The 25,941-nt window shown below is 38.2% G+C and overlaps 1 protein-coding gene across 2 annotated transcripts in view; it reads right to left on the reverse strand.

Annotated features, from left to right (window-relative positions):
• The window catches only part of NUBPL (NUBP iron-sulfur cluster assembly factor, mitochondrial), a 291,711-nt gene that overhangs the window by 208,914 nt on the left and 56,856 nt on the right, over window positions 1-25,941 (reverse strand). For both annotated transcript variants that reach the window (XM_004376551.3, XM_023731482.1), the window contains exon 4: window positions 2,310-2,400. In XM_004376551.3, coding sequence (XP_004376608.2) covers window positions 2,310-2,400 — 91 coding nt within the window. The remainder of the gene's footprint in view (window positions 1-2,309; window positions 2,401-25,941) is intronic.

Here is a 25,941-nt window from a genome sequence, read left to right on the forward strand (position 1 = left end):
TGGGGTTGTTAACCAATGTCATAAAACAATATGTGTACTACTGTTTCATGAGAAACTATTTGTTCTGTAAGCCTTCACCTGAAGTACAATAAAAAATAAAATAAAATGAAAAGCTTATTCACAATGGCAAAGAAAAAACTATTATAAACTTAAATTTTTCTGCAATTATTCAATTTATTTTGCTAGAATCAAATATAAAATTTCTCTTGGTAATCAAGGTAAAATGTCATATAACTGCCAAAAATGTAGTTTTTCTAGACTCCTCCCAAAAATAAAAAAGATATGAACAGAATGTAGATAAATATAGGATCTGCCAACCCTAACATGGAGTTTTAAAATCAACAAATTGACTAAAACTACATTATTATATGTTCATTTAAATAATGAAGAAAAAAGAACAATCTTGAAATCAGACCACCTCTTAGTCTAACTCAGACTAAGAACAGAGTCTAAGAAGAAAGCTGTTCTTCTCAGTCTAAGAACACCACAAAGCTGGGACTCAGCTTGTTGATCTATCTCCCTAAAACCTTAATAACTAAAAATCTATCTTTCACAGTTTTTCTTTATTGTTAATTAAATAATTTTATATAGTATTGTGTTTTCTGTACTAGAGAGTACAACATGATAAATTAACATGATAAAATGTAGAAATGTCAAAATGATGCCAATTAGTCTAATGGTGGCAAGTTTTTCTAAGATTCAAAAAATATAAGTTGGGCTTTTAAGAATCCACATTCTTTAAAGTCAGTGCCTTAATCATCCAGTTTATTTCTTGAAGGACTTAAGATAAGCTTGTCAACACACACAAAAAAGTACTCTTTTCAGGCTTTCCAAGATTTCCAGTATTTCATCATTATAATAAAGCCTATTTAATGGCAGCCAATTTGCAAACATCAAATTTAAGATTACAGCTTCAGTAAAACAAGAAGAAAGAAATTAAAGTTCACCTCAAGTATTTATGTTGGCATAGACTGAACAGAACTACTTAAGAGAAGACTGACACCGAGAGCTCCATTTTGCCACATGCTACATGCAGCACCAGTTTTCACATTACTTTAATCAAGAGCCAGACATAACGAGTCTATCATTTAAAGTATGTAAATTTATTACTCCTTCTTATGAAAGTTTGACATCTTGGTTCATGTCACACATTTGCAAACTAAGTATGCATTCCACAAAGAACAAAGGGCAAAAAACTTAGAATAACTTAGCTTTTTAGGTTCATGTTTTCATGAAACAAGAAAACAGCTAAGCGGGTGCTTGTAATATAAGACTTCCAGGGTCAATTTTAACATCACTAGATCTTCAAGCTTCTTTCAAAATATTAGGGAGAATCTTAATTGCCTTGTAATAAATTATTCAGAATCAAACAACAGCTAAACCCCAAACATAAGCACCTAAAATAAACAGCAGACAATGTCTAATTAACTTCTAATGACAACAAAAAAGAATACTTCTCTTATGTACACAGATAATCCAAAAAATATCTCTCAGTAAATAGTCATTTTGTGTCCTAGACCTACGGGAAATAAAAATCCCAAAAAGATATTATAAAATTTTTTACTCCTATTATAATTAGAAATCAATTCTCATAAACCAATTTCACTGAAAACCATTTTTTAAGTAAAAGTACTAGTTTTTCCAATCCTTCCTTTTTTTGATCATAGCAGTTCCTTCTTCTTAAAGTTTTATACTTGATAGCTTTGTAAGAAAATGACATGACAAGGGCAGTAAATATTAAAGATTTAACCAAAGAAATAACTCCTTCCTATTGGTGGTAGTGAAGAGGCTGGGGAAAGCAGGTAATGTTCAGGGGCTTTTTTTTTTTTAAGCATTTTAAGACAAATCTAACAAAAATCAGATTAGAGAAAATAATTTTCACCCTTTCTAGCACAAACTATATTATGTACTTTCTATTCAAATATCCCCATACATCTACACATTTAATGTAAAGAGACTGATGATAATCTAACATCTTTGATCACTTACTATGTGCCAGGCACTGGGCTAAATGCAGTACACTTATATTAATCCTCAGAGCAATCTGTCTGGTAAGTATAATTGTTAACCCTGTTTTACACATGGAAGAGGAAGAGGCACAAAGAGGTTAAGCAATTTAGTGAAAGCAACACAAATGACCAGTGACAGAGCTGGGCTTCAAACACAGACAGTCTGGCTCCAGAGTCTGATTTCTGAATCACGACATTACACTGTGTATAATGTATGAATGGTACCTGACACAAAGCCTGACATCAGGTATGTACTAAATGAAAAGTGAAACTATTACCGTAATATCTATCTTTACTTACTCTGGGATAATTCTGGATTTCCTCTCAGATTCATCATCTTTGGAACTGAAGGGCCATACACATCCACGTCTAACAAACCAATGGCCTTTGTCTGCAAGAAAACAGAATTTACCATAAGATTATCCCCACTCTTCATCAAAGAGAAAGCACATAGCAACTGTAAATCTGACTATAGAAAAGAAAGTTTACAAAACATTCCAAAATCACAACCTCAGCTTTCAAAACAACAGTGAGATAAAGGAGTATAAACTACCTAGGTAAATACTTCTTGTTGGATTTACTAATTTCTTCTAGATAATTGATAGAGAAATCCATCCCACATGCTTTACATACTGTGGTTCAGGTCTCTCATATAGTCAGTTTCAAGCACTAAGACCTTTTTGATGTGAACATGGCTTTTAGAACTAACAAATTACACACACGCATTGTTAAAATAATGATTTACAATGAAAAACAAGACCCAAGGAAGTTGGAGCATTAACTTTTGGAAAGTCCATCTAACACACCAAAGAATACAAAATGAAAAATGATCATGGAAACAAGATCATAATAAAGCAAGTGAAAAATTCTAATAGGGAAAATGACATAGACCTGGCATAACTGAGATGGAAGATCTAACAAGGATACTAGCAGACAATACAGAGGCAATCCATTACATGCAAATCACAGTTAAATACTCAAGGTTTTCTGGAAAACTCATAAACAGCTGAAACTGTTTTCTTTGATGACCCATCCAGCTTCCCAAGGGCAGAACATCCTGACTGGTCTCTTTTGCTAGCTACCAGTTAATCAGCAGCTTACCCAAGGAATGAAAAATAAAGTTCACTGTTCCCAAATATGTCTTTTTTTTTTCTTCTCTACTTCTCTTTCACTTTCCACAGATGAAATCAATCTGCTATTGATTTCCTCATATATAAGTAAACAAAATGTGAATAACTAAATATATGCTTTGGGTTATTCTTTGGCCAAGTCTTAAAAGTCACCATCGTACCCTAGCTAGATAAAACTCTTAATATCTCAAAAAACTGGAAAAAAAACCTGAAACCATCCTCACCTTCCATGTAATCTACCTATTTCCAGGCACAAAATTACTTATTAAACCTCTCTGGTTCCTATAAATACAAAAAATAGGCTAAAATCAACATTACAACAATTACTAACTTTACAACAACTCAAACTGAGTTTTAAGAAAACCATTTAATATCCCTGCATGACTCAGTGTCCTCAAAGGGGGGAAAAAATGGGATTAATATCTGTCTCTACCAAAATCTCAAATTACTGTAAAATAAATGAGAAAATAGGAACAATACTTTACCTTTAAAAGAATGCTAGTATATAAAAATTTAGGTTTAATGGATTTAGGCATTAGCTTTAAAAACGGAGAAATATTCAGTGAGAAATTTTGACCCATTTTAAGCCCTTTTTAACCGTCAACAAAAGAATTTAGTGTAAAATCAGTATAGATTAAAAGAAATTCAAATGAGGAGGTCTAAACCCTTCAGAAATATGACTACTTTTTAATACTATTATCTAAGGATCTACTAAAGCTGTAACTATCATCCTAGAATTTCACCTCTTTGCCATATCTATCTTATGACACCTACAAGACTAAAAACTACCACAAAACAATAGTAAATACCAACAAAAACAAAAATTTTAATTATTTTTCCTTATTCTCTTATTTATATCAATATTAGTTTTTAAAATAACTGCCAGAGGTCAGGTCCCAGATTTCAAACTAATCTTCTAACAATACCTATATCAAGTACAATCACCAAAAGAGAAAACCTCTCCTAGAAGAAGACCATGCTGCCTAAAAGTAAGCCCTTGGCACCATGGTTCAAGACAAAATTGAGTTAGCTGGCTGGACCACAGAGATCTGCTCTAACATTTACTGTGACTAGAGTCAATTTTACATATATGTAGTTAACTCCTATATACATTATCACATAACAGTAAAGGGGGGAGGAGTACGAGATTTTAGGATTCCTCTGCTTCCTAAATGATAGAACTAACAATAACTGAGAATCCTATGTTAGGTTCCCTACATACTCTCCCTGGGAGTGGTTACCAACTGACCTAAATTCAGTTCCAAGGTTTGCATACATCAAAAAGGAAACAGATAAAATGTAAGAAACCAATGGCAAAGAAATGTTGGCAGATGCAAGACAGTGATCAGGTATAGAGGTTCAAGAATTCTCAAGAGATGGAAATACAAGAGTGTGTGTGGTGATGTAAGAGTTTATTAACTCTAGATAAATACAGTGATTGCTCTCTAGTTGTAACAAAGTATAAAACGATATATTTAAAGATGGGAATTTATTGAAAGAAGGGAATTTATTGAAAGAAGGGAATAAAGGAATTTAAAAACGGTAAAAAAAAAAAAAAGAAAAGTAAAAGAGGGAAGGAAAGTATGAAAATGTAAATGAAAGAAAGATGGGAGGGAGAGAGGGACAAACAGAGAAAGAAAGCAGACGGGAAGGATGGACAGAAATTAATCAGCAATGTTATATTTAGAGCCTGGATAAACTAGGCTTCCACAACCAGCTCTGTGGACAAATCAGAATTGCCAAGAATATACCATCTTAAATCACTAAAGACAAACACCTAGACTTTCCAAAATTGTATCTCCCCATTTCTTGAATTACTTCATGGTGCCATTAGGCACTCTGCTAAGCATTTCTTTTTTACTCCTCATAACAGCACTGCAAGGTGGCATTATCCCTATTTATGGATGAGAAAACTAGAAACTAACATTCAAAATTACTTATTTTTTTTAAGTAAGCTGTGATGACGCAGTAGTTAAGAGCTCAGCTGCTAACCAAAAGGTCGGCAATTCAAATCCACCTAGAGCAGGGGTGACTTACGCTGGGTTCTCTAGCGAAGTAAAACCAGTAAAGCATATAAATATACATAGAGAGAGATTTATATCAAGGAAACAGCTCACACAATTGTAGAGGACAGAACGTCCCAAGTCTGTGGATCAGGGTAGCGGCCTCTCCCAGCTCACAGAGCCACAGAAGCTGGCAAGCCCAAGATCGGCAGGTTGGAGAGCAGGGCTCCCACTCACAGGCTGTGAAGGTTGATAAATTCCAAGAGCAGGCAAGACCACAGGGTTTCTCCTGATTCACGTAGCTGCAGGGGCTGGCAAACCCAAGATCGGCAGGTCAGAGAGCAGGGCTCCGCTCACAGGCTGTGAAGATCGACGAATCCCAAGTTCGGCAGATAAGCTGACAGCTCAAGTCCCAAGAACTGGAAATGAGATGACAGGAGGCAGCCGCAGGATCCAGAGAGAGCAAACAGCCAGAACGACTGCTTATATTCAGATGAAGGCCACACCCCCAAGGAAACTCCCTTTCATCTGACTGGCTACTCACAGTATATTCAATCATGGGAGTGATTACATACAAACACTGAGAATCATGGCCCAGCCAAGTTGACACACAATCTTAACCATCACAAGGTGTTAACATATTTTTTCTTAAAGTGCCAACCAGTAAATATTTAGGACTTCCAGACCATAGATCTCTGTGGCAACTACTCAACTCTGTCATTAAAGCACCAAAGCAGCCATAGGCAATATGTAAATGAATTAGCACGGCTATGTTCCAATAAAACTTTATTTACAAAAACAGACAGTGGGCCAGATTTGAGCCACTGATCACAGTTTACCACAGCTGAATTACAGAATAAACATTTTCATGACCAAGTTATTCAATCACTGCACAATGTAATTTTAGGAGAGTCAAGGGCAAGCAGAGCATAGCCATCTCTTTTGATGTCAGAGGAGCTACCTTAGTAAAGATATATTTCCTTATCCTTAATTGGCTAATTTTTTTACATAATGAAAAGCACACTTTTCAGGCTGTCTCAACAGAACTAAGTTAGCATGTCTCTCATATTTAATATATCATGAATAAAATCAGTGTCTATTAATATAAACACCAAAGTCCACATTAATTAAGGTTTATTACACTTAGAAATTGGCACAGCTACTTGACCAGTAAAATTACCATAGCTACAAAAATTAGCTTAAGCAGATTTTCAAGTCTAGAATTTAATAATGTTACAAAGGTGTCAAATAAACTTCATTTGTTTTTCATAATTGAAGTAATCTCCTATTTTACGTATATAAACAGTCTTTCAATTTAAACTTCCAAACAGTTTTACACTTCAGAAAAATAAATGAGCAAGGTAGAAGGCTACAAGTAAATGTAGGCAGCTGGGGGTCTAATGAGCCAAGTTTTATGACTCCTTTCCACCTCACTCCTCCTAAAATAATTATACTTACTCAAGAAAGCTTCAGTTAGGATTTTTTTAATCTTTAATTTCAGCCTGGCTTAAAAGAATAATCACTATACAAGCCTCAGCAAATACACAACGGATAAAGAAAATGATTATTAGCAAAAATAACTATAAACTTATTATTGTAAAGTGTGATTGCTGTCTTTAATGTCACCATAGACCTAACCTAATATGTTTGGTATCTAACATTATACTCTTTTTCTGACTTTCCTGCAGTACTCACAGCCTACCAGATGTCATAAAACAAAGCAGACCAAACCCCAAGATACCATTTAGGTTTTTAGATTTGTTTCTTTTTAATTCATAACACACTGTGAAATCTGTAAAAGGTGGCAGAATTATTCAGAGTGATTATACTGTTTCATTAATACAGCATGAAAGCCGCAATTTCAAAGCTTACAAGTCCTATTTTTTTGTGTGTTGGATTTCAAAGGCACCAACAACAGTTTTGATACTGCTTTGTTCTTCCAACAGAATTTACACTGAAGAAGATTGTAAAGCTTCATGACATGTTCCTTTTATCCATGTTGGCTGCTAATAGAACCCATCAAAAAAACATCTTAGAGCCATCCCACCTAATTATTTGTAAGTAAATATCCATTTAAAATCTACCTAAAGGTTGTCCCTACCACAGAAGCATACAGTTAAGACTCCCATGATTCCCTGCACATTACATTCAATTTAATTTTGGACCTGCAAATGGTATTTATTCAATTTGGAGTTAATTTGAGCCTCTTCTTTCTTCTCTTTCTGCCTAGCTTTAAGTCAAACTGCCATTAATAGAAATATCAATCTCTAGAGTAGACGGAAAAAAATATGTTTCTTAAATTCTATTAGCTTGATTAAATAAGAATCTGATTACAAGACCTAATGGCTGGACAAGTCAATAAGAGAACAATTTCCTACTGTTTATCAACCAAACCAAACCTAAACCTGTTACCTCAAGTCAATTCCAACTTATAGCAACCCTATAGAAAAGACACTCTAAATCTTCAAGCTCAGTGAGAAAAGAAGAGGAATAGGGGAATAGAGGAAAGAGTTCACTTGGCTGGACGGACCACAAGCAGACTTGAGCTCATGAAAAGGACAGAAGAATCCCATAGGATAAACTAATTGCTTGCAAAAAAGCTGAAAAATTAAACTCAAAGATAAATAATAGATTTCAAATTAAAGACTATTTTAGAGCAGAAAGAAACCTAAGAGATCATTTTAGTCTTCTGTCCACTATTAAGTCCAGAGATAATGCCACAGCTGGGCCTAGTACCCAAGTCTCCAACATACCATAAAACCTAAACACTAATAATTGCAGCCCTTTATCTCTCTCATCTCATCTCCTACTGTTGTTGTTGTTGTTGTGTGCCATCAAGTCGATTCGGACTTATAGCAACCCTACAGGATAGAGTAGCACTGCTCCATAAAGTTTCTAAGACTGTAATTCTTATGAAAGCAGTCTACCACATTTTTCTCCAGTAGAGTGGCTGGTGGGTTGGCACCACAACCTTTCGGTTAGGAGATGAGCACCTAACCACTTACCCACCAGGACTCTTTTATCTCCTACTACTCTTTCCCTTTCCACTGCACTCCAGACACACTGCCTCTGTGTAGTTTATTAACACAGGAGGCAAGCTCCTCCTTTAGACTTTTGCATTTGCTGTTCCTTTGGCCTAGAATCCTGTTCCTCCAGGTATCCACCTAATTCTCTCCCTCACTTCCTTCAGGTCTTGACTCAAACATCACCATGTGGCGAGAGTTTCACTGGCCAATCTATCAAAAACCGCAACCCCCTCACCACCACACTGGACATCTCATATCCCCCTTTGTCTTAGTCAGCTAGTGCTGCCATAACAGAAATACCACAAGTGGATAGCTTCAACGAAGAGGAATTTATCTTCTCACAGTCTAGTAGGTTACAAGTCCAAATTCAGGGCAACAGCTCCAAGGGAAGGCTTTCTCTGTTGGCTCTGGAGGAAGGTCCTTGTCTTCAGTCTTCCCTTGTTGTGGGAGCATCTCAGTGCAGGAACCTCAGGTCCAAACGATGCATGCTGCTCCCAGCCTGCTTTCTTGGTGGTATGAGGTCCCCATGTCTCTCTGCTCACTTCTATATTTTATACCTCAAAAGAGATTGTCTTCAGACACTGCCTAATCTTGTAGACCTCATCAATATAACTGCTGTTAATCCATCGTATTACATCACAGTGATAGAGTTTACAACACATAAGGAAATCACATCAGATTACAAAATGGTACACAATCATACAATAATGGGAATCATGACCCAGCCAAATTGACAGATATTTTTGGGAGACACCATTCAATCCATGACATTCTACCCTTTGACCCCTAAAAATTCATGTCCTTACAACATGCAAAACATATTTGTCTCATCATATCATAGCAAAAGTCTTAAATCAACTGCAAGTCCAAAATCCAAACATTTCTCTTCATCTGTGAAATCTAGAATATAAGTTATCTGCTTCCAAAGGTACAGTGGCAGAACAGGCACAAGCTAGACATTTCCATTACAAATGGGTTAAACTGGAGGAAAAGAAGGGATAACAGGCACTAAACAAGTCAGCAGAACACATTTCATTAGCCCTCAAGGCTTTGAAAATAATCCTCTATTCTCTGAGACAATTTACACAAAGGCCCTGCCCTCCAGCCTCTAGGTATTGGCCACGCTCTCCGGATTCTGAGTGGGGGCTGCTCAGCACTGGGCTTCAGTTCCATCTTCCAAGCTCACTGTGACAGCAACTCTGCTCCCTAGGCTTTAGGCGCACCATTCTCCGAGTCCATCTGAGTGGTGACTCCACCCTTAGAAATACCAGAGGCCATGGCTCCACCCTTGAAACCCCTGAGGTCCTGGCCATACCGTTTGAGACTGAGGCAGCTCGGCTTCTTGTGTTCCTTGTCTCTTCTGCTTCTGCTTCCTGTGGCCTCTTGGCCCTCGGGCCTCAAGCCTGCATCTGCCCTGCTGGGGCAAGTGTTCCAAAGCTTGGTAGCTCTACCGGTAAGTGACCGGAGGACCCTACTCTGCCAGGAAGCCTCCTGCACACAGGCATTCAGCTCCCTCACTCCGTGGGTCGGCAAGCCTAGCTCCACCGATAAGTGCCCTGAGGCACCCTACTCCCCCAGGAAGCCTCCTGCACACAAGCACTCAACTCTCTCACTCCATGGGTTGGCTCCAACACTGTCTGGCGCTAGTCTCCTGGTTGTCTGCCGCCGCCGCTTCTCTGCTGCTGCAGGTTCTCTGCTGCTGCTGATCCTCTGTCGCTGCCACTCCTGTATCCATTCACAGTTTCAAAATCGTCTCCATATTTTAGGTATCTGTTAGAGCAGCACCCCACTCTTGGTACCAAACTCTGTCTTAGTCATTGTGATGGTTAAGACTGTACGTCAACTTGGTTAGGCCATGATTCTAGTGTTTTGGCAGTTGTATAATGTTGTGCTCACTTCCCTGTTGAAATTTGATATGTTATCACCCCCATGATGGAATCTGCTGAGTGGTACCAGCGGGGGCAGGGCCTGTGGTGGCTCACCGCCCCCTCAGCCTTCATCTCTCTGCCCTCCACCAGCTACTTCCTTCCTACTCGCCTTGCCGAGGTTTTTGGCTTATTCCAGATCCAGAAGCTGCCTCTTGTCGTCTCACCTCCAGTTCTCGGGACTTGAGCTAGCAGCTTACCTGTTGATCTTGGAATTCGTCGACCTTCACAGCCTGTGAGTGGGAGCCCTGCTCTCCAACCTGCAGACCTTGGGTTCATCAGCTTCTGCAGCTGCGTGAATTGGGAGAGGCCTCCACCCTGATCCATGGACTTGGGACATTCTAGCCTCTACAATCGCATGACCTGTCTCCTTGATATAAATCTCTCTATATATACATTCATACACTTTACTGGTTTTGCTTCTCTAGAGAACCCAGCCTAAGACATCTTTCTTGTTTTTTCTTTCTACTTAGCACCTAACAGTATTTAACATACTATATATTTATTTATTTCTCTTGTATATTGTGTCTTCCCCACTAGAAAGTAAGCTAAATGAGGGTAAGGATTTTTGTATACTTTGTTCACTACTATATCTCCAGGAACTTCTAATTCAGTAGGCATGAACTGGGGTCCAGTAAATTGCATTTGTAGCATCCTAGGGTGAAAGATAACTACATTGTGAAACACAGTAATATAAATCATAAAACGAGAGAGATGGCATTCTTTACTAAGATGGAAAAACTAATCACCAACTTTATATGAAAAGGAAAGAACCCCTGGACAACTAAAGCATTATTGAAAAGAAAAACAAAGTAGGAGACCACACACTTCCCATTCTCACAACCTATTATACAGCCATGGTAGTCAAAACAGTCTGGTACTGGTACAACAACAGACACATAGACCAATGGAATAGAATTGAGAATCTAGAAGTAAATCCATCCACCTACGGTCACCTGATCTTCAACAAAGGGTCGAAGTCCATTCAATGGGCAAGAAATAGTCTCTTCAACAAATGGTGCTGGCAAAAGTGGATATCTATCTGCAGAAAAATGAAATAAGATCGTATCTCACACCATACACAAAAACCAACTCAATATGATTAAAGACCTAAACGTAAAACCTAAAACTATACAGATCAGGAAAGAAAACATAGAGACAATGTTACTGGCCCTAATCCATGGCATAAACAGAATATCAGGCATAACTAAAAATGCACAAACTCCAGAAGATAAACCAGATAACTTGGACCTCCTAAAATTTAAAAACTTATGCTCATCAAAAGACTTTTCCAAAAGAGTAAACAGAGAACCTACAGACTGGGAAAAGTCTTTGGCAATGACATATCCGATAAAGGTTTAATCTCTAAAATATACAGAAAACTTCAACAACTCAACAATAAAAAGACAAGCAACTCAATCACAAAATGGGCAAAGGACATGAACAGACACTTCACCAAAGAGGACATTCAAGAGGCCAACAAACACATGAAAAGATGCTTGTGATCATTAGCCATTAGAGAGATGCAAATCAAAACCAAGATGAGATACCATCTCACCGCTGCAAGAATGGCACTGATCAAAAACTCAGAAAACAGTAAATGCTGGCGAGGTTTTAGGGGATTTGTACTTTCAGACACTGCTAGTGGGAACGTAAAATGGTACAACCGCTATGGAAAACGATATGGCACTTGCTTAAAAAACTACAAATAGAAATACCATATGATCCAGCAATTCCACTCCTAGGTATATATCCTAGAGGAATAAGAGCAATGACACGAACAGACATATGCACACCCATGTGCACTGCAGCATTATTCACAATAGCAAAAAGATGGAAAGAACCTAGATGGCCATCAACAGATGAACAGATAAACACATTACGGTACATTCACACAATGGAACACTGTGCAATAAAGAACCATGATGAATCCAAGAAACATCTCACAACATGGATGAATCTGGAGGACATTATGCTGAGTGAAATAAGTCAATCACAAAATGACAAATATTGTAGGAGACCACTATTATAAAAAGTCAAGTGAGGAAGGGAAATCCCTAACTAGAGAGTAGACAAATGTTAACTTTGGTGAAGGGAAAGACAACACACGATATAGAGGAAGTCAGCACAACTTGACCAAGAAGACACTTAGAGGAAGATAAGGAAAAAAAAAAAGAGGCAACCATAGTAAATACTGTTAACATATATAATCCTACAACAATAGTAAAAATAAACACTAACTTACAAGTATATACTTATGCTGAATAGGGGAAGGAGGGCATATAGTAGTACACCCACAAACATATACAGATTAGGCTGTGGATATTTTTACACCCATATTTGTAAGTACAGCATGTATATTCATGTATATAATAGAGCACAAAGAGGGCACAGTCATAGAAGCATCCTAGACACATCCAAATACCTTCAGCGACCGAGTTATTGGGTCTGAAGGCTGGGGATCATTGTCTCAGGGGGCATCTAGCTCAATCAGCATGACACAGTTCATAAAGAAAATGTTCTACATCCTACTTTGGTGAGTAGTGTCCGGGGTCTGAAAAGCTTTCGAGTGGCCATCTAAGATACATCTAATGGTCTCATCCCTTCCAGAGCAAAGGAGAATGAAGAAAACCAAAGACACATGGAAATATTAATATTAAGGACTAAAAGACCACGTGAACCACAGCCTCCACCAGCTTGAGCCCACAGTAACTAGATGGTGTCCAGCTGCCACCACTGACCGCTCTGACCAGGATCATAATAGAGAGTGCCAGACAGAGTGGAAGAAAAACGTAGAACAAAATTCAAATTCACAGAAAATACAGTTTTACTGGTCTGACAGAGACTGGAAGAATCCCCAAGACTAAGACCCCCCCCAGAAACACTTCAAACCCAGAACTGAAGCCACTCCCAAAAGTTTACCTTTCAGCAAAAGATTTAAAAAAAAACCCTGTTGTCATCAAGTCGATTCCAACTCAGAGCGATACTATAGAACAGAGAACTGCCCCATAGGGTTTCCAAGGACCGGCTGGTGCATTCAAACTGCTGATCTTTTGGTTAGCAGCCATAGCTCTTAACCACTGCACCACCAGGGCTCTGTTAAAAAAAAAAAAAAATCTGCACAGGAGTTGTATTTTTCCTTTCTAGAGCAGGATAAGCAACATCTTTTTAGTAAGAAGCAATTGTCATATGTCCCACATTTTCATCTAGTAAGTAGAAGCAAAAGTAAATTAGGGGTAAAATACCTAAGATTAAGAAAAGAAAAACCTTAAATCCTTGGCCTGTATAATTAAAGAAAAAAAAACTAATGCCCTTGTAAGTAAAGTCTCCAAGTGCAGAGAAAATTAGAAAATCTTCTATCACCATGGTAATGTGTAAAATGCAGAAAAAGATGCTTCCAGACACTAACCCCTAGAAGTAATAGTCATTTTATTTGTGACATCAACCAGTCATTTTTTTGCGAAAGTCTAAGTCTGGTGACCTAGAAACCTAACTAAGTAAGAACCTTTCCCAAAACAGATAAAGTGCTGCAGGAACAGTGCTGGAAAACCAACATAAATTCCTTAAGAATGTCTTTAACTAGACTGTAATGCAGGGAAGAACATTAACATTTCTGAGAGCAGCTCTTTCAAACCAAAGCAAAGCAGCAATCACAGGAATCAGACGTGAACATAGCACTTGATCCACTCTCCAGATTCACAATCACAGCCGCCAAGCAGCTGGTTTTGAAACCCATGTCTCCCTATGCCATTACCTTCCTCTCAGTTAAAAAATGTGCAGACCCTTCCAATACTGCCCTGCTGAGGATTAAGGGCCCTCCTCATTCCTTAGGAAGATGTAATGGGGGAAAAAAATACTGAGCAAAATTTGACAGAAAAAAGGAATTGGTGAGAGCCAAGTTTCAGGGGGCAGAGGGGAGAATAATTTTAAAAAAAAGATTGTTCTGGAAGAACCAAAACCAAACCCACTGCCATCAAGTTGATTCCGACTCACAGCGATCCTATAGACAGAGAACTGCCCCATAGGGTTTCCAAGACTGTAAATCTTTACAGAAGCAGACTACCACAGCTTTCTCCCACAGAGCGGCTGGGGGGTTCAAACAGCCAACCTTTCAGTTAGCAGCCGAGCGCTTTAACCACTGCACCACCAGGGCTCCTTGTTCTGGGAGAAATAGCTGAATAATTTCTTATTGGACAGAATCAGATAAAGAAAATTAAAGGATTTGAAATAATTTTCCACTGATATGATAGAAATGAAAGGGAACTAAGGGAAGAAGATACTAAATGTAAAATTAGGGTACTGTTCTCTTTCTTGAGTCCTGGTGGTGCACTGGTTAAAGCACTGGACTACTAACCGTAAGGTCAGCAGTTCAAAACCACAGGTGGCTCCGCAGGAGAAAGATGTGGCAATCTGCTTTCATAGAAATTTACAGCCTTGGAAACCCTATGGAGTCACTATGAGTCAAATTCGACTAGATGGCAGTGAGGTGGGTTCTTTAACTTATAAGCAAATCCAGCAACTTCCTTGAAAAAAGTGGGAGAATGAAATACTAGCAGTGAGTTGCACTGTACAAAAAGAAATTTAAAAGGTAGGCCAGAGGGTACTGAGGAGGCAACATCTAGCCAATCAATAGCTTCTTGGGAGCTATTCAAAACAAAATTACTACTGCTTCTAATTGGAAATATCAAAGCATGTTGTGCATGATATTTTCTACCTAAGACCATACAGAAAATACAAGAAAGAATAGCTTGTGACCTTTTTCCTATCTAAAGATTATCTTATAAAACAGTATTTACTTTATTGTGTTGGGTGAGTATGGAGTATGCGTGCCTGTGTGCTTGGAATCAGCCTTGGAAACCTATGGAGCAGTTGTACTCTGTCTTATAGGGGTCACTATGAGTTGGAATTGACTTGACTGCAAAGGTTTATTTTTCTATTAGCAAGAAGAGCTGTTTATATTTTCTATAACATATATAAGCCTTGAGGGTTTAGAATATCCACTTAATCACATATGGCATGTAGATCATGAAAGAAATAAACTGTACTGTATTCAAGTATAAACATAATGATACTACTATGTCAAATTAAAATAAAGTTCAAAAGCTATGAAAATTTTTCTAGGTACCATTATGATTACAGCCTATAAAATGATATTATAAAAAAATGTCATTACCTAAACCTGCCTGTTGTTGTTAGCTGCTGCCAAGTCAATTCTGAAGTGCACCACAGGGTTTTCAAGGTTGTGACCTTTCAGAAGCAGATCGCCAAGCCTGTCTCCTGAGGCACCGTTGTGTGGTTTGAATCACCAACTTTTCAGCTAGTAGTCAACAGATTAACCATTTATGCCACCCAGGGACACCTGACCTAAACCTAGGTAAGTTACATTTACATAATTAATTTCAATTAAACTGCCATAGCAATATCCAGTATATTTTTAAATATCTGTTATATCTTGATGGAATATTTGAAATTAAGGATCAATAATAGATCTTTTTTAAAATATGAATACTCAAAGTTCAAGAGTTTAACCTATTAATTCTATTGCTACATAGCAAAAATGTTTTTTGATAAATTCAAGTCAATATTACTTAATACAAGTCATACAAGTCATTACTATTTTTGTTTTGTTTTTAATAACTAACATATTAAAGGCATAGTAAACACATGAAGAGGCAAACATAGGTTTGCATAATTTAACAGATGGATGATCATGGATAAATTACCTAACCTCACGGAGCCTCAATTTCTTCACCTGTAAAAGAAAGCTTAAAAAGATACCTACGTTATAGGATTTTTGTGAGGATTACAGAGCAGTGTGAATTTATGATGATTAAAGAATAGCTAACGTTTATATAGCACTAAGTGCCAGGCACTTTCTAAACACTGTGTTGTTGCTATTAGGTGCAGCTGAATCGATTCCAACTCATAGGGACCCCATGTGACAGAGTAGAACTGCTCCATAAGGTTTTCTTGGCTGTAATCTTTACAGAAGCAGATCACCAGGTCTTTCTCCCGTGGAGCAACTGGGTGGGTTCAAACTTCCAACCTTTCAGATAGATGGCAGCTGAGCACCTATTTATTTAATCCTCACTACAACCCTATGGGAAACCCTAGTGGCGTAGTGGTTAAGGGTTCAACTGCTAACCAAAAGGTCAGCACTTCAAATCTACCAGGCGCTCCTTGGAAACCCTATGGAGCAGTTCTACTCTGTCCTATAGGGTCGCTATGAGTATGAGGTGGGTATACGATAATTCTCGATGAAGAAACCAAGGAGCAGAAGTTAGCAACCTGCCCAAGGTCTGGCAGTTTGTAAGTGCAGAAAGTAGGACAGGAACCCAGGGAATATGCCTGTAGAATTACACATAATCAGTAAAACATGTTGCCTCTCTCCAACAAAACAAATTAAGTCAAATTCCTAGCACAAAGTAAGTACTCAATAAATGTTGATGTCCTTACCTCCACCAAGACCTCTTTATGTACTCAAGCAAGGAAAATAAGCATTCATTCTCAGCAAGAAGTTATTTACCCCACAAAACAACCATCCAAAGTAACATTCTAATTATTAACCCAGGCAACTACATAACAAACATAAGCTTGGAGAGTAACAAAATGTCTCTTAATGTGCACTTATAATTTTTAACCAAATTGATATTGACTTTTTTATTTGAAAAGCAAGAACCATGCCTAGCTTAAGGTATTTATGAGATCACTGTAAAAAATAGCCTCTACTAAATAATAAGTGGCATATTTCACAGAAATTGGATTTAGAATATGCAGTGTGATGAATCACTTTTATATGGCTTTTCTCACGATGGTCTTGTGACTTCTACAAAGTGACTGGATGGGACTATGCAAATAAGGTGCTTGCGGCCCACCAAAGGGATTGGATAGCTTGCTTATAATGCAAATAAGTGCATGGCATCCTTGGAGGGGGGGCATGCAAATAAGGTGTATGGAACCCTAACGAGGGGATTGGTCAGTTTTGCCATTCCACTAGGCTTAAAATGAGCCATCCCAGAGATAGACAGGGGGGACTTCACTACTACCAAGAAGAAGAGCTGGGAGCGGAGCACATCCTTTTGGCCCGGCATCCCTGCCAACCTCCTAGATCCAGGAGACAGACAGAGAGAGCTGTAACACCAGAGATGGCACAAGACAGCAACAAGCAGCGGCAGAGAAACAGCGACACCAGAACCAGGAGACCACCACAAGACAGCACAGTAGGCTTCCTGGCCCACGGAAAAAGGAAGTTACAGTGGGTGTGCTGACCGCTGAAGCAAGAGAGCTGAGCGTCTTCACGCAGGAGGCTTCCTGGTAAAATGGAGGGCCTCCAAGCACTTGTTGGTGGAGCTAGAGCTTTGTAATACTTGCCTGAGCAGGGCAGAGGCCGGGCTGGCCCACGAGGCCCAAGGGGCCAAAGGGTGAGAAGCTGAGGGCCAGACAGAGGCCTGCCTGTGGGCATGGCCAAGAAGCAGATCCTGAATTGAAACATGGTACTTCCCTAAAAAAACCCATAACTGTGAGTATGGTCTGTGAGTTGTGTGTAGCCATTGCAACAAATTATTGAACCCAGCAGAGAAGTAGAATACCATAGAAGGGACAGCTGGTGCCAAAAGCGGTAAAAAGGTTGGAGAGAGGAGGTATATCTGACCTTCACCTCATAGGAATCAGCCTTGGGTTTTGATCTTGATTCCTGTTCCCCCTTGTGAAGTTAGAGGAAGTCAGACACCCCAACCATGGCTTTTTTTTTTTTTTTTTTACAGACTATCAGCCAATTTTTAAGTTATGAACTTATGTAGATAACACAGAAAAGATACAGCCAAAAATGCAGTGAAAAAAAGAAACAAAGGTTCACAGGCACAAGCATAGAAGATACTTAGCAGGGCCAAAGGGAAATCAGCTACTGATTATAATGGATACTAGGCAACAAGAGAAACAATTTATTATATTTTGCTTCTGATTTTCTTTTTGTTGTAGTGGTACGGAAATCTGTTTCTAAGCTAAATCAGATGCACAGTAACAGGCTAATACACATAATTGGAGCCAGTGAGTGAATCCTTACTGTGTGCCAGCCCTTATTCTAGACACATTACATACATAATATCTCTATATTTCACAATAGCTCTGTAGAAGTAGTCATTATTATTATGAAACATTTCATAGATGAGAACCTGAGGCACTAGGAGGTCAACTTGAACTTGCCCAAGTTCACACAGTTAGGAAGTGAAGAGTTAGCATTCAAATGTAAGTTTACCTGAATTCAAAGCCCATGCTCAAACCTAGCTGTGCATCAGAATCACCCGAGGAGCTTGTCAATAAAAATAAATGGTTAAATCCCAGACCTAAAATACCAATTCCCAGAGATCCTGATTTAATTTAACAAGGTCCCCAGGTGATTCTCATACAGCCAGCTAGCACTGGTCCTAGAAGTAGCATTTATAAATCACTGTACTACCCCAATTGCCTCCTCCATGTTCCATTAGTTTTAGTGATTAGAAGGTGGAGATGGTAGGGTCCCAGGCATATAACTTTAGATTCAAATATGTGTTATTCAAACAGTAAGGATTCAATTTTAAATTGAGAAATATACTTTGGTAAATAGTATTGCCATCTTTTCATTCATCACCAAAACCTGGAGTCATCTTCAATTTTTCCTTCCCTTCTAATCTGTCTCTTAAATCTCTCTTCCTTTGCCTTTCCACTACTATATAGGTTTTAGCACCTGCAGACACTGTTGACTGTTACCCAATAGCCTCTGTTACCCAACCCCTAATTCCTGCTTCTTTCTGCAGGTGGAGCGCACCTCCTACAGGCTGAGAGTTTCAGATTCCGCACTTTAGCAGTCTCCCTTGCAGCTAAGACATACATGGTCATGAGTTCCAATACTAGTCACTGAAACTAAGGAGCACCTGGTGAAACTTTTCTTCCCTAACGAAAATAAAATAAAGGAACACACCATTTTTCTACCTCTTTGTGGTTGAGTGAGGCAGCCTTCTTGAGTTCATAAGAACTGAGGTAACAGAAATGCAGAAATGCCACCCCAGAGCCCTGACATAGTGGAGCTGCTGTTTAACCAACTCTGTAACTTCCAGACTTCTTGTTATGTGAAACAATAAACCCCTATTTTCAGCCAATTTTAGACAAAAAGTCAATTCTCTCTCTAGCTACTGTACAGCCTTCCTAGCCTCCATTCTTTAACATCACTAACATACCTTGGAAAAGTACAAATTTTTATCATGAACATTACACCAGCAGAAAACTTTCTAAGGTGTCCCACTGGTCACATGACAAAATCCAAACTCCTTTACATGTCGTATACATCCAGTCAATCTTTTGGCCTGATTCTAGGTAGCCTCTTCTCCCAATATACCATATGCTATAGCCATACAGACTATTTTTTCATTCCAAATACCTTATTACTTCCTGATACCATGATTTTACTCACACAGTTCCTTCAACCTAGAAATATCTTCTTTTCTGCTATTTTTCTACTTGCCAAAACTCTACCCAGGATTCAAAGTACTGCCTCTACTGAAAACTGGAATTAATTTCTCTCTTCTCTGGTATTAATATACTCTATTATACCCACCAGCTTCTTTTTTGAACGTAAATTAATATGTGTATCTATGTACCCCGCAAAGCCAAAGGCTTTGTGAAAAAGTACCCTTGAGTAAACAATGTCTAACACAAGATGGTGTTTGGATGGTTCAAAAACAATTTATCCATAATCATTTAGACAGCCTCAACTATGTTATTTAAGGGCCAAAAAGGAATGAAGATTGCGATTAAAAAAGGAAAGAAAAATGATAACAAAAAATATTTAAGGGGAATTTATGACAATTAATTTTACAAGGTATCTCAAAACTTCTTTGAACTTAAGGTACAAAATAAAATGTTTTAAGAATTAATTGTCAAATGAAAATCATAAAGACAATGTAAAGCCTTACAAAATGTTGAAAATACTTACTTATACATGCCAATTCATCTCTACTCTCTTATCATCAAAATAACTTCTTAAATTCTATGATACCCAGTAAACTGCAAAGCTTCAGTCTCATTATCATTGTAGTCCAATAGAAAGACTATTGGGAAATGCAAATCAAAATTACAGTGAGATACCCCTTCACATCCACTAGGATTACTATAATCAAAAAGATAGATAATAGAGAGTGGGGCCAAAATGGCGGAGTAGTCAGATGCTTCCTGTGGTCCCTCTTACAACAAAGACCCAAAAAAAAAGTCAATCGATTAAATATGACAATCTTGGAGCCCTGAACATCACAGAAAAAGTTGAGGAATCAGACTGAGCAGCAGGAGGAGGGAGAGACGATTCAGAAGCAGCAAGGAGTTACCAGACCTAACCTGGCCAGCACTGGCACCTGGCAGGCTGGATTAGCTATTGTGTGAAGGGTGAGGCAAGCAGTGGTGCAGAGGACCTGTTTTCCACATTGAAAGAGACCGAGAAGTGGAGAGTCTGCTCAAGCTTCCAGAACCAGAAAAACGGAGCTCAATCAGTGAAAGGTAAGCACAAGCATCTCACCTATCTCACGGATCAAAAAACTCCCCCTTTTAGGAAGTACCACTCTCCCATTTACCCACCCCCTCCCCACTCAGCTTCGGGTCCCGGTCCAGCTTCAGTGATTGCTGCGCCACCCAGGCTGGAAGTAGGACCCACTGAGCACCCTGAGCCATTCTCCCAGCTTTGGAGAGGGAACAAATTAACAAACAGGAAAAAATAATCTGCCAGCTCCCCTAAACCTTACAAAGCCAGGCACAGGAACTCAGGCCAGGCACAGCTCCTTTGCCTAAGCAAAGGAATAAGGGGTCCATAGATTTGAATGCCTTTCACCCATGCATAGACCTGTGTGGGCCCATTTCAACAACATAGGCCCTCATTAGCACAGTACAACAGGGTATATACCTGAAGCCTATTTTCCACTGTATAAGCTATAAGGGGGAGTGGCAGATTCATGACAATTGAAACTGCCCTGCCCATTAAGCAGAATCCTCACTTACCCACATTAGGTGTCTGAGGACTGGTGGCTCCACCCACTCCAAACAGCCACCCATGACAGGGGTCCAAGAATAAGTGGTGACTCCCAGTCCTTACAGCCAACAGCACTGGGTACCCGTAGTCTGGCTGCAAAACCCACCTACCTATGCACTCTAGGGAACAGGTACACGCCTTCCATTCAGACACTCAGGGGCAGCACTCAGCCCCCTGCCTTCATCCTCACAAGACCCCCAAATGCAACCAGATACCTGTGCCTACTCCAATCACGCCAACCCATCTAGGATTGTAGGTGAGAGCTTACACCACACACTTAGTGACCAACAACTTGGACATCTTAGCTGAACCCATATAAGAAAAGTAAACAAATTCCTGGGCTCACATACCTAGTAATAGCTCTAGCCACCTGGAGCTTCAAAGACGTCAATAATCAAACTAGCTCACACGACCAGCTTATCTGGGCATATCAAAAAAAAAACAAAAACAAAAAGTTAGGACACATCAAGCAAACATTAAAAATATATATATAATAACTTATTGATGGCTCGGAGACAACAGTAAATATCAAATCACATACAGAGACAGACCATGATGGCTTCAGCAAGCTGACAAAATAAAGAATCAAGAAACTTTCTGGAAGAAGAGAACTTCTTGGAATTACCAGAGGTAGAATTCAAAAGATTAATACAAAGAACTCTTCAAAATATCAGGAAGGAGATCAGGCAAAACATAGAACAAACCAAAGAACACACAGACAAAGCAACAGAGGAACTTAAGGTTATACAAGAGCATAATGACAAATTTAACAGGCTGCAAGAATACACAGAGAGACAGCAAATAAATTCAAAAGATTAACGATAAAATTTCAGAATTAGACAACCGAATAGAAAGCTATAGGAGCAGAATTGAGGAAATGAAGTCAGAATTACTGAGAATGAACATACAGTACTTGACACCAACTTATTTAAGGAAAAATCAGATAAAGGAATTTTAAAAACTGAAGAAACCCTATGAATTATGCAGTACTCTATCAAGAGAAATAACCTATGAGTGACTGCAGTATCAGAATAGGAGGGGATAACAGAAAATACACAGAGAATTATTGAAGATTTGTTGGCAGAAAACCTCCCTGATACCATGAAATATGACAAGATATCTATCCAAGAAACTCATCGAACCCCACACAAGGTAGATCTCAAAAGAAAGTCACCAAGACATATTATAATCAAATTTGCCAAAACCAAAGATAAGGAGAGAATTTTAAAAGTAGCTAGGGATAAACAAAAAGACATCTACAAAGGACAGTCAATAAGAATAAGCTCTGCTTCCTAAACAGAAACTGTGCAGGCAAGAACACAGTGGGATGACATATATACAGCCTTGAGGGGAAAAAAAAAGTCAGCCAAAAATTATACATCCAGCAAAACTGTCTTTCAAATATGATAGCAAATTTGGGAATTTCCAGATAAACAGAAGTTTATGCAATTTGCAAAAACCAAACCAAAATTACAAGAAATACTAAAGGGAGTCCTCTGGTTAGAAAATCAACAACATCAGATAACAGCCCAAGACTAGAACACAGGACAGAACAACCAGATATTAACCCAGATACAGAAGTCACAAAAATAAATCAAAGCTAAAACACTGAAAATAGAGAACAGAGATGTCCATATGTAAAAGATGACAACATTAAAACAAAAAAGGGGGACTAAAAACTGTAGTCACAGATCTTTCATATGGAGAGGCAGTCAAGGCGATATCAAAAAATAAAAGAGTGGTTTAACCTCAGAAAAATAGGGGTAAATATTAAGGTAATCACAAAGGAAGCTAACAATCCTACACATTAAAATAAAAAAAAAGAAAAACATTAAGACTCAGCAAATACAAAATCAACAACAATGAAAAAGATGAGAAGAAAATACATTAAAAAAAAGACTCAGCACACAAAATTAAGCATAACAAAGAAACTGTGAACAACACACAAAAAAAAATCAAAATGACAGTACTAAACTCATACCTATAAATAATTATACTAAATGTAAATGGACTAAATGCACCAATAAAGAGACAGAGATTGGCAGAAGGGATTAAAAAAACACAATCCATCTATATGCAGCATACAAGAAAAACACCATAGACTTAAGGACAGAAACAAACTAAAACTCAAAGGATGGAAAAAAATACATCAAGCAAACAACACTCAAAAAAGAGCAGGAGTGGAAATATTAATCTCTGACAAAACAGACTTTAAAGCAAAACCCACCACAAAGGATAAGGAAGGACACTGACATGATTAAAGGGCCAATACACCGAAGGACATAACCATAATAAATATTTACCTACTCACAACAGGGCTCCAAAACACACAAAACAAACTCTAACAGCATTGAAAAGAGAGACAAACAGCTCCGCAGTAATAGTAGGAGACTTCAACATACTGCTTACACTGAAGGACAGAACATCCAGAAAGAAGCTCAATAAAGACATGGAAGATCTAAATGCCACAATCAACCAACATGATCTCATAGACATATACAGAACACTCCACCCAACAGCAGACAAGTATACCTTCTTTACCAGATGGAATGCTCTCCAGAATGGACCACATACTAGGACACAAAGCAAGTCTTAACAGAATCCAAAACATCAAAATATTACAAAGCATCTTTTCTGACCATAAAGCCATAAAGTAGAAATCAATAACAGAAAATGCAAGGAAAAAAAAATCAAACACATGGAAACTGAACAACACCTTAATCAAAAACTACTGGGTTACAGAAGAAATTAAGGATGGAATAAAAAAGCTCACAGAATCAAACAAGAATGAAAACACATCCTGCCAGAACCTTTGGGACACAGCAAAAGCAGTGCTAAGAGGTCAGTTTATAGCTATAACTGCACACATCCAAAAAGAAGAAAGGGCCAAAATCAAAACATTAACCCTACAACTTGAACAAGTAGAGAGAAGCAAAAGAAGCCCTCGAGCACCAGAAGAAGGAGACAATAAGAAGTAGAGCAGAATGAAATGAAATAGAGATGAGAAAAACAATTGAAAGAGTTACTAAGACCAAAAGCTGGTTCTTTGAAAAGATCAACAGTATCGATAAACCACTGACCAAACTGACAAAAGAAAAACAGGAGAGGAAGCAAATAACACGTATAAGAAATGAGATGGGTGATATCACACAGACCCAACTGAAATTAAAAGAATCATAAGAGAATACTATGAAAAACTGTACTCTAACAAATTTGAAAACCTAGAGGAAATCGACAAATTTCTAGAAACTCACTACCTACCTAAACTAACATAAACAGAGGTAGAACAACTAAATAAACCTATAACAAAAGGAGATCAAAAAGGTAATTTAAAAACTCCCAACAACAAAAAAAAAGCCCCGTCCCTGAAGGTTTCACTGGAAAATTCTACGAAAGTTTAAGAGAAGAGTTAACACAACCACTACTAAAGGTATTTCAGAGCACAGAAAAAGATGGGAATACTCCCAAACTCACTCTATGAAGCCAGCATAACCCTGATACCAAAACCAGGTAAAGAAACCACAAAAAAAGAAAATTACAGACCAATATCCCTCATGAACATTGAAGCAAAATTCCTCAACAAAATTCTAGCCAATAGAATTCAACAACATATCAAAAAAATAATTCACCATGATCAAGTGGGATTTATACAAGGTATGCAGGGATGGTTCAACATTAGAAAAACAATCCATGCAATCAATCACATAAATAAAACAAAACACAAGAACCACATAATCTTATCAATTGATGCAGAAAAGGCATTTGACAAAGTCTGACACACATTCATGATAAAAACTCTCGGCAAAATAAGAATAGAAGGGAAATTCCTCAACATAATTCTGGGCAATTATACAAAGCCAACAACCAACATCATCCTAAATGGAGAGAGTTTGAAAGCATGCCCCTTGAGAATGGGAACCAGAGAAAGATGCCCTTTATCACCACTCTTATTCAAAACATTCTGCTGGAGGCCCTAGCCAGAGTAATTAGGCTAGAAAAAGAAAGAAACGGCATCAAAATTGGCAAGGAAGAAGTCAAAGTATCTCTATTTGCAGATGATATGATCTTATACACAGAAAACCAAAAGAATCCACAAGAAAACTACTGAACTAACAGAAGATTTCAGCAAAATATTAGGATACAAGATAAACATACAAAAATTAGTTAGATTCCTCTACACCAACAAAGAGAACTTCCAAGAGGAAATCACAACATAAATACCATTTACAATAGCCCCTGAGAACATAAAATACTTAGAAATAAATCTAAACAGAGATGTAAAAGACCTATACAATGAAAACTACAAGACACTACTGCAAGAAACCAAGAGAGACCTGCATAAGTGATAAAACATACCTTGCTCATGGATAGGAAGACTCAACATTGTGAAAACGTCAGTTCTACCCAAAGCAATCTAGATACAATGCAATCTCGATCCAAATTCCACTGCCATTTTTTAATGAAATGGAGCAACAAATCACCAACTTCATATGGAAAGGGAAGTTGCCCTGGATAAGTAAAGCATTACTCAAGAAGAAGAACAAAGTGGGAGGCCTCACACTACCTGATTTTGGAACCTATTATACCACCACGGTAGTCAATGCATCCTGGCACTTGTACAACAACAGACACATAGACCAATGGAACAGAATGGAGAATCCAGATGTAAATTCATCCACCTATGAGTAGCTGATATTTGACAAAGGCCCAAAGTCCGTTAACTGGGGAAAAGACAGTCTCTTTAACAAATGGTGCTCGCATAACTGGATATCCATCTGCAAAAAACTGAAACAAGACCCAT

The sequence above is a fragment of the Trichechus manatus genome, unplaced genomic scaffold, assembly GCF_000243295.1.
Source record: "Trichechus manatus latirostris isolate Lorelei unplaced genomic scaffold, TriManLat1.0 scaffold00043, whole genome shotgun sequence".
Taxonomy (NCBI): Eukaryota; Metazoa; Chordata; class Mammalia; order Sirenia; family Trichechidae; genus Trichechus; species Trichechus manatus.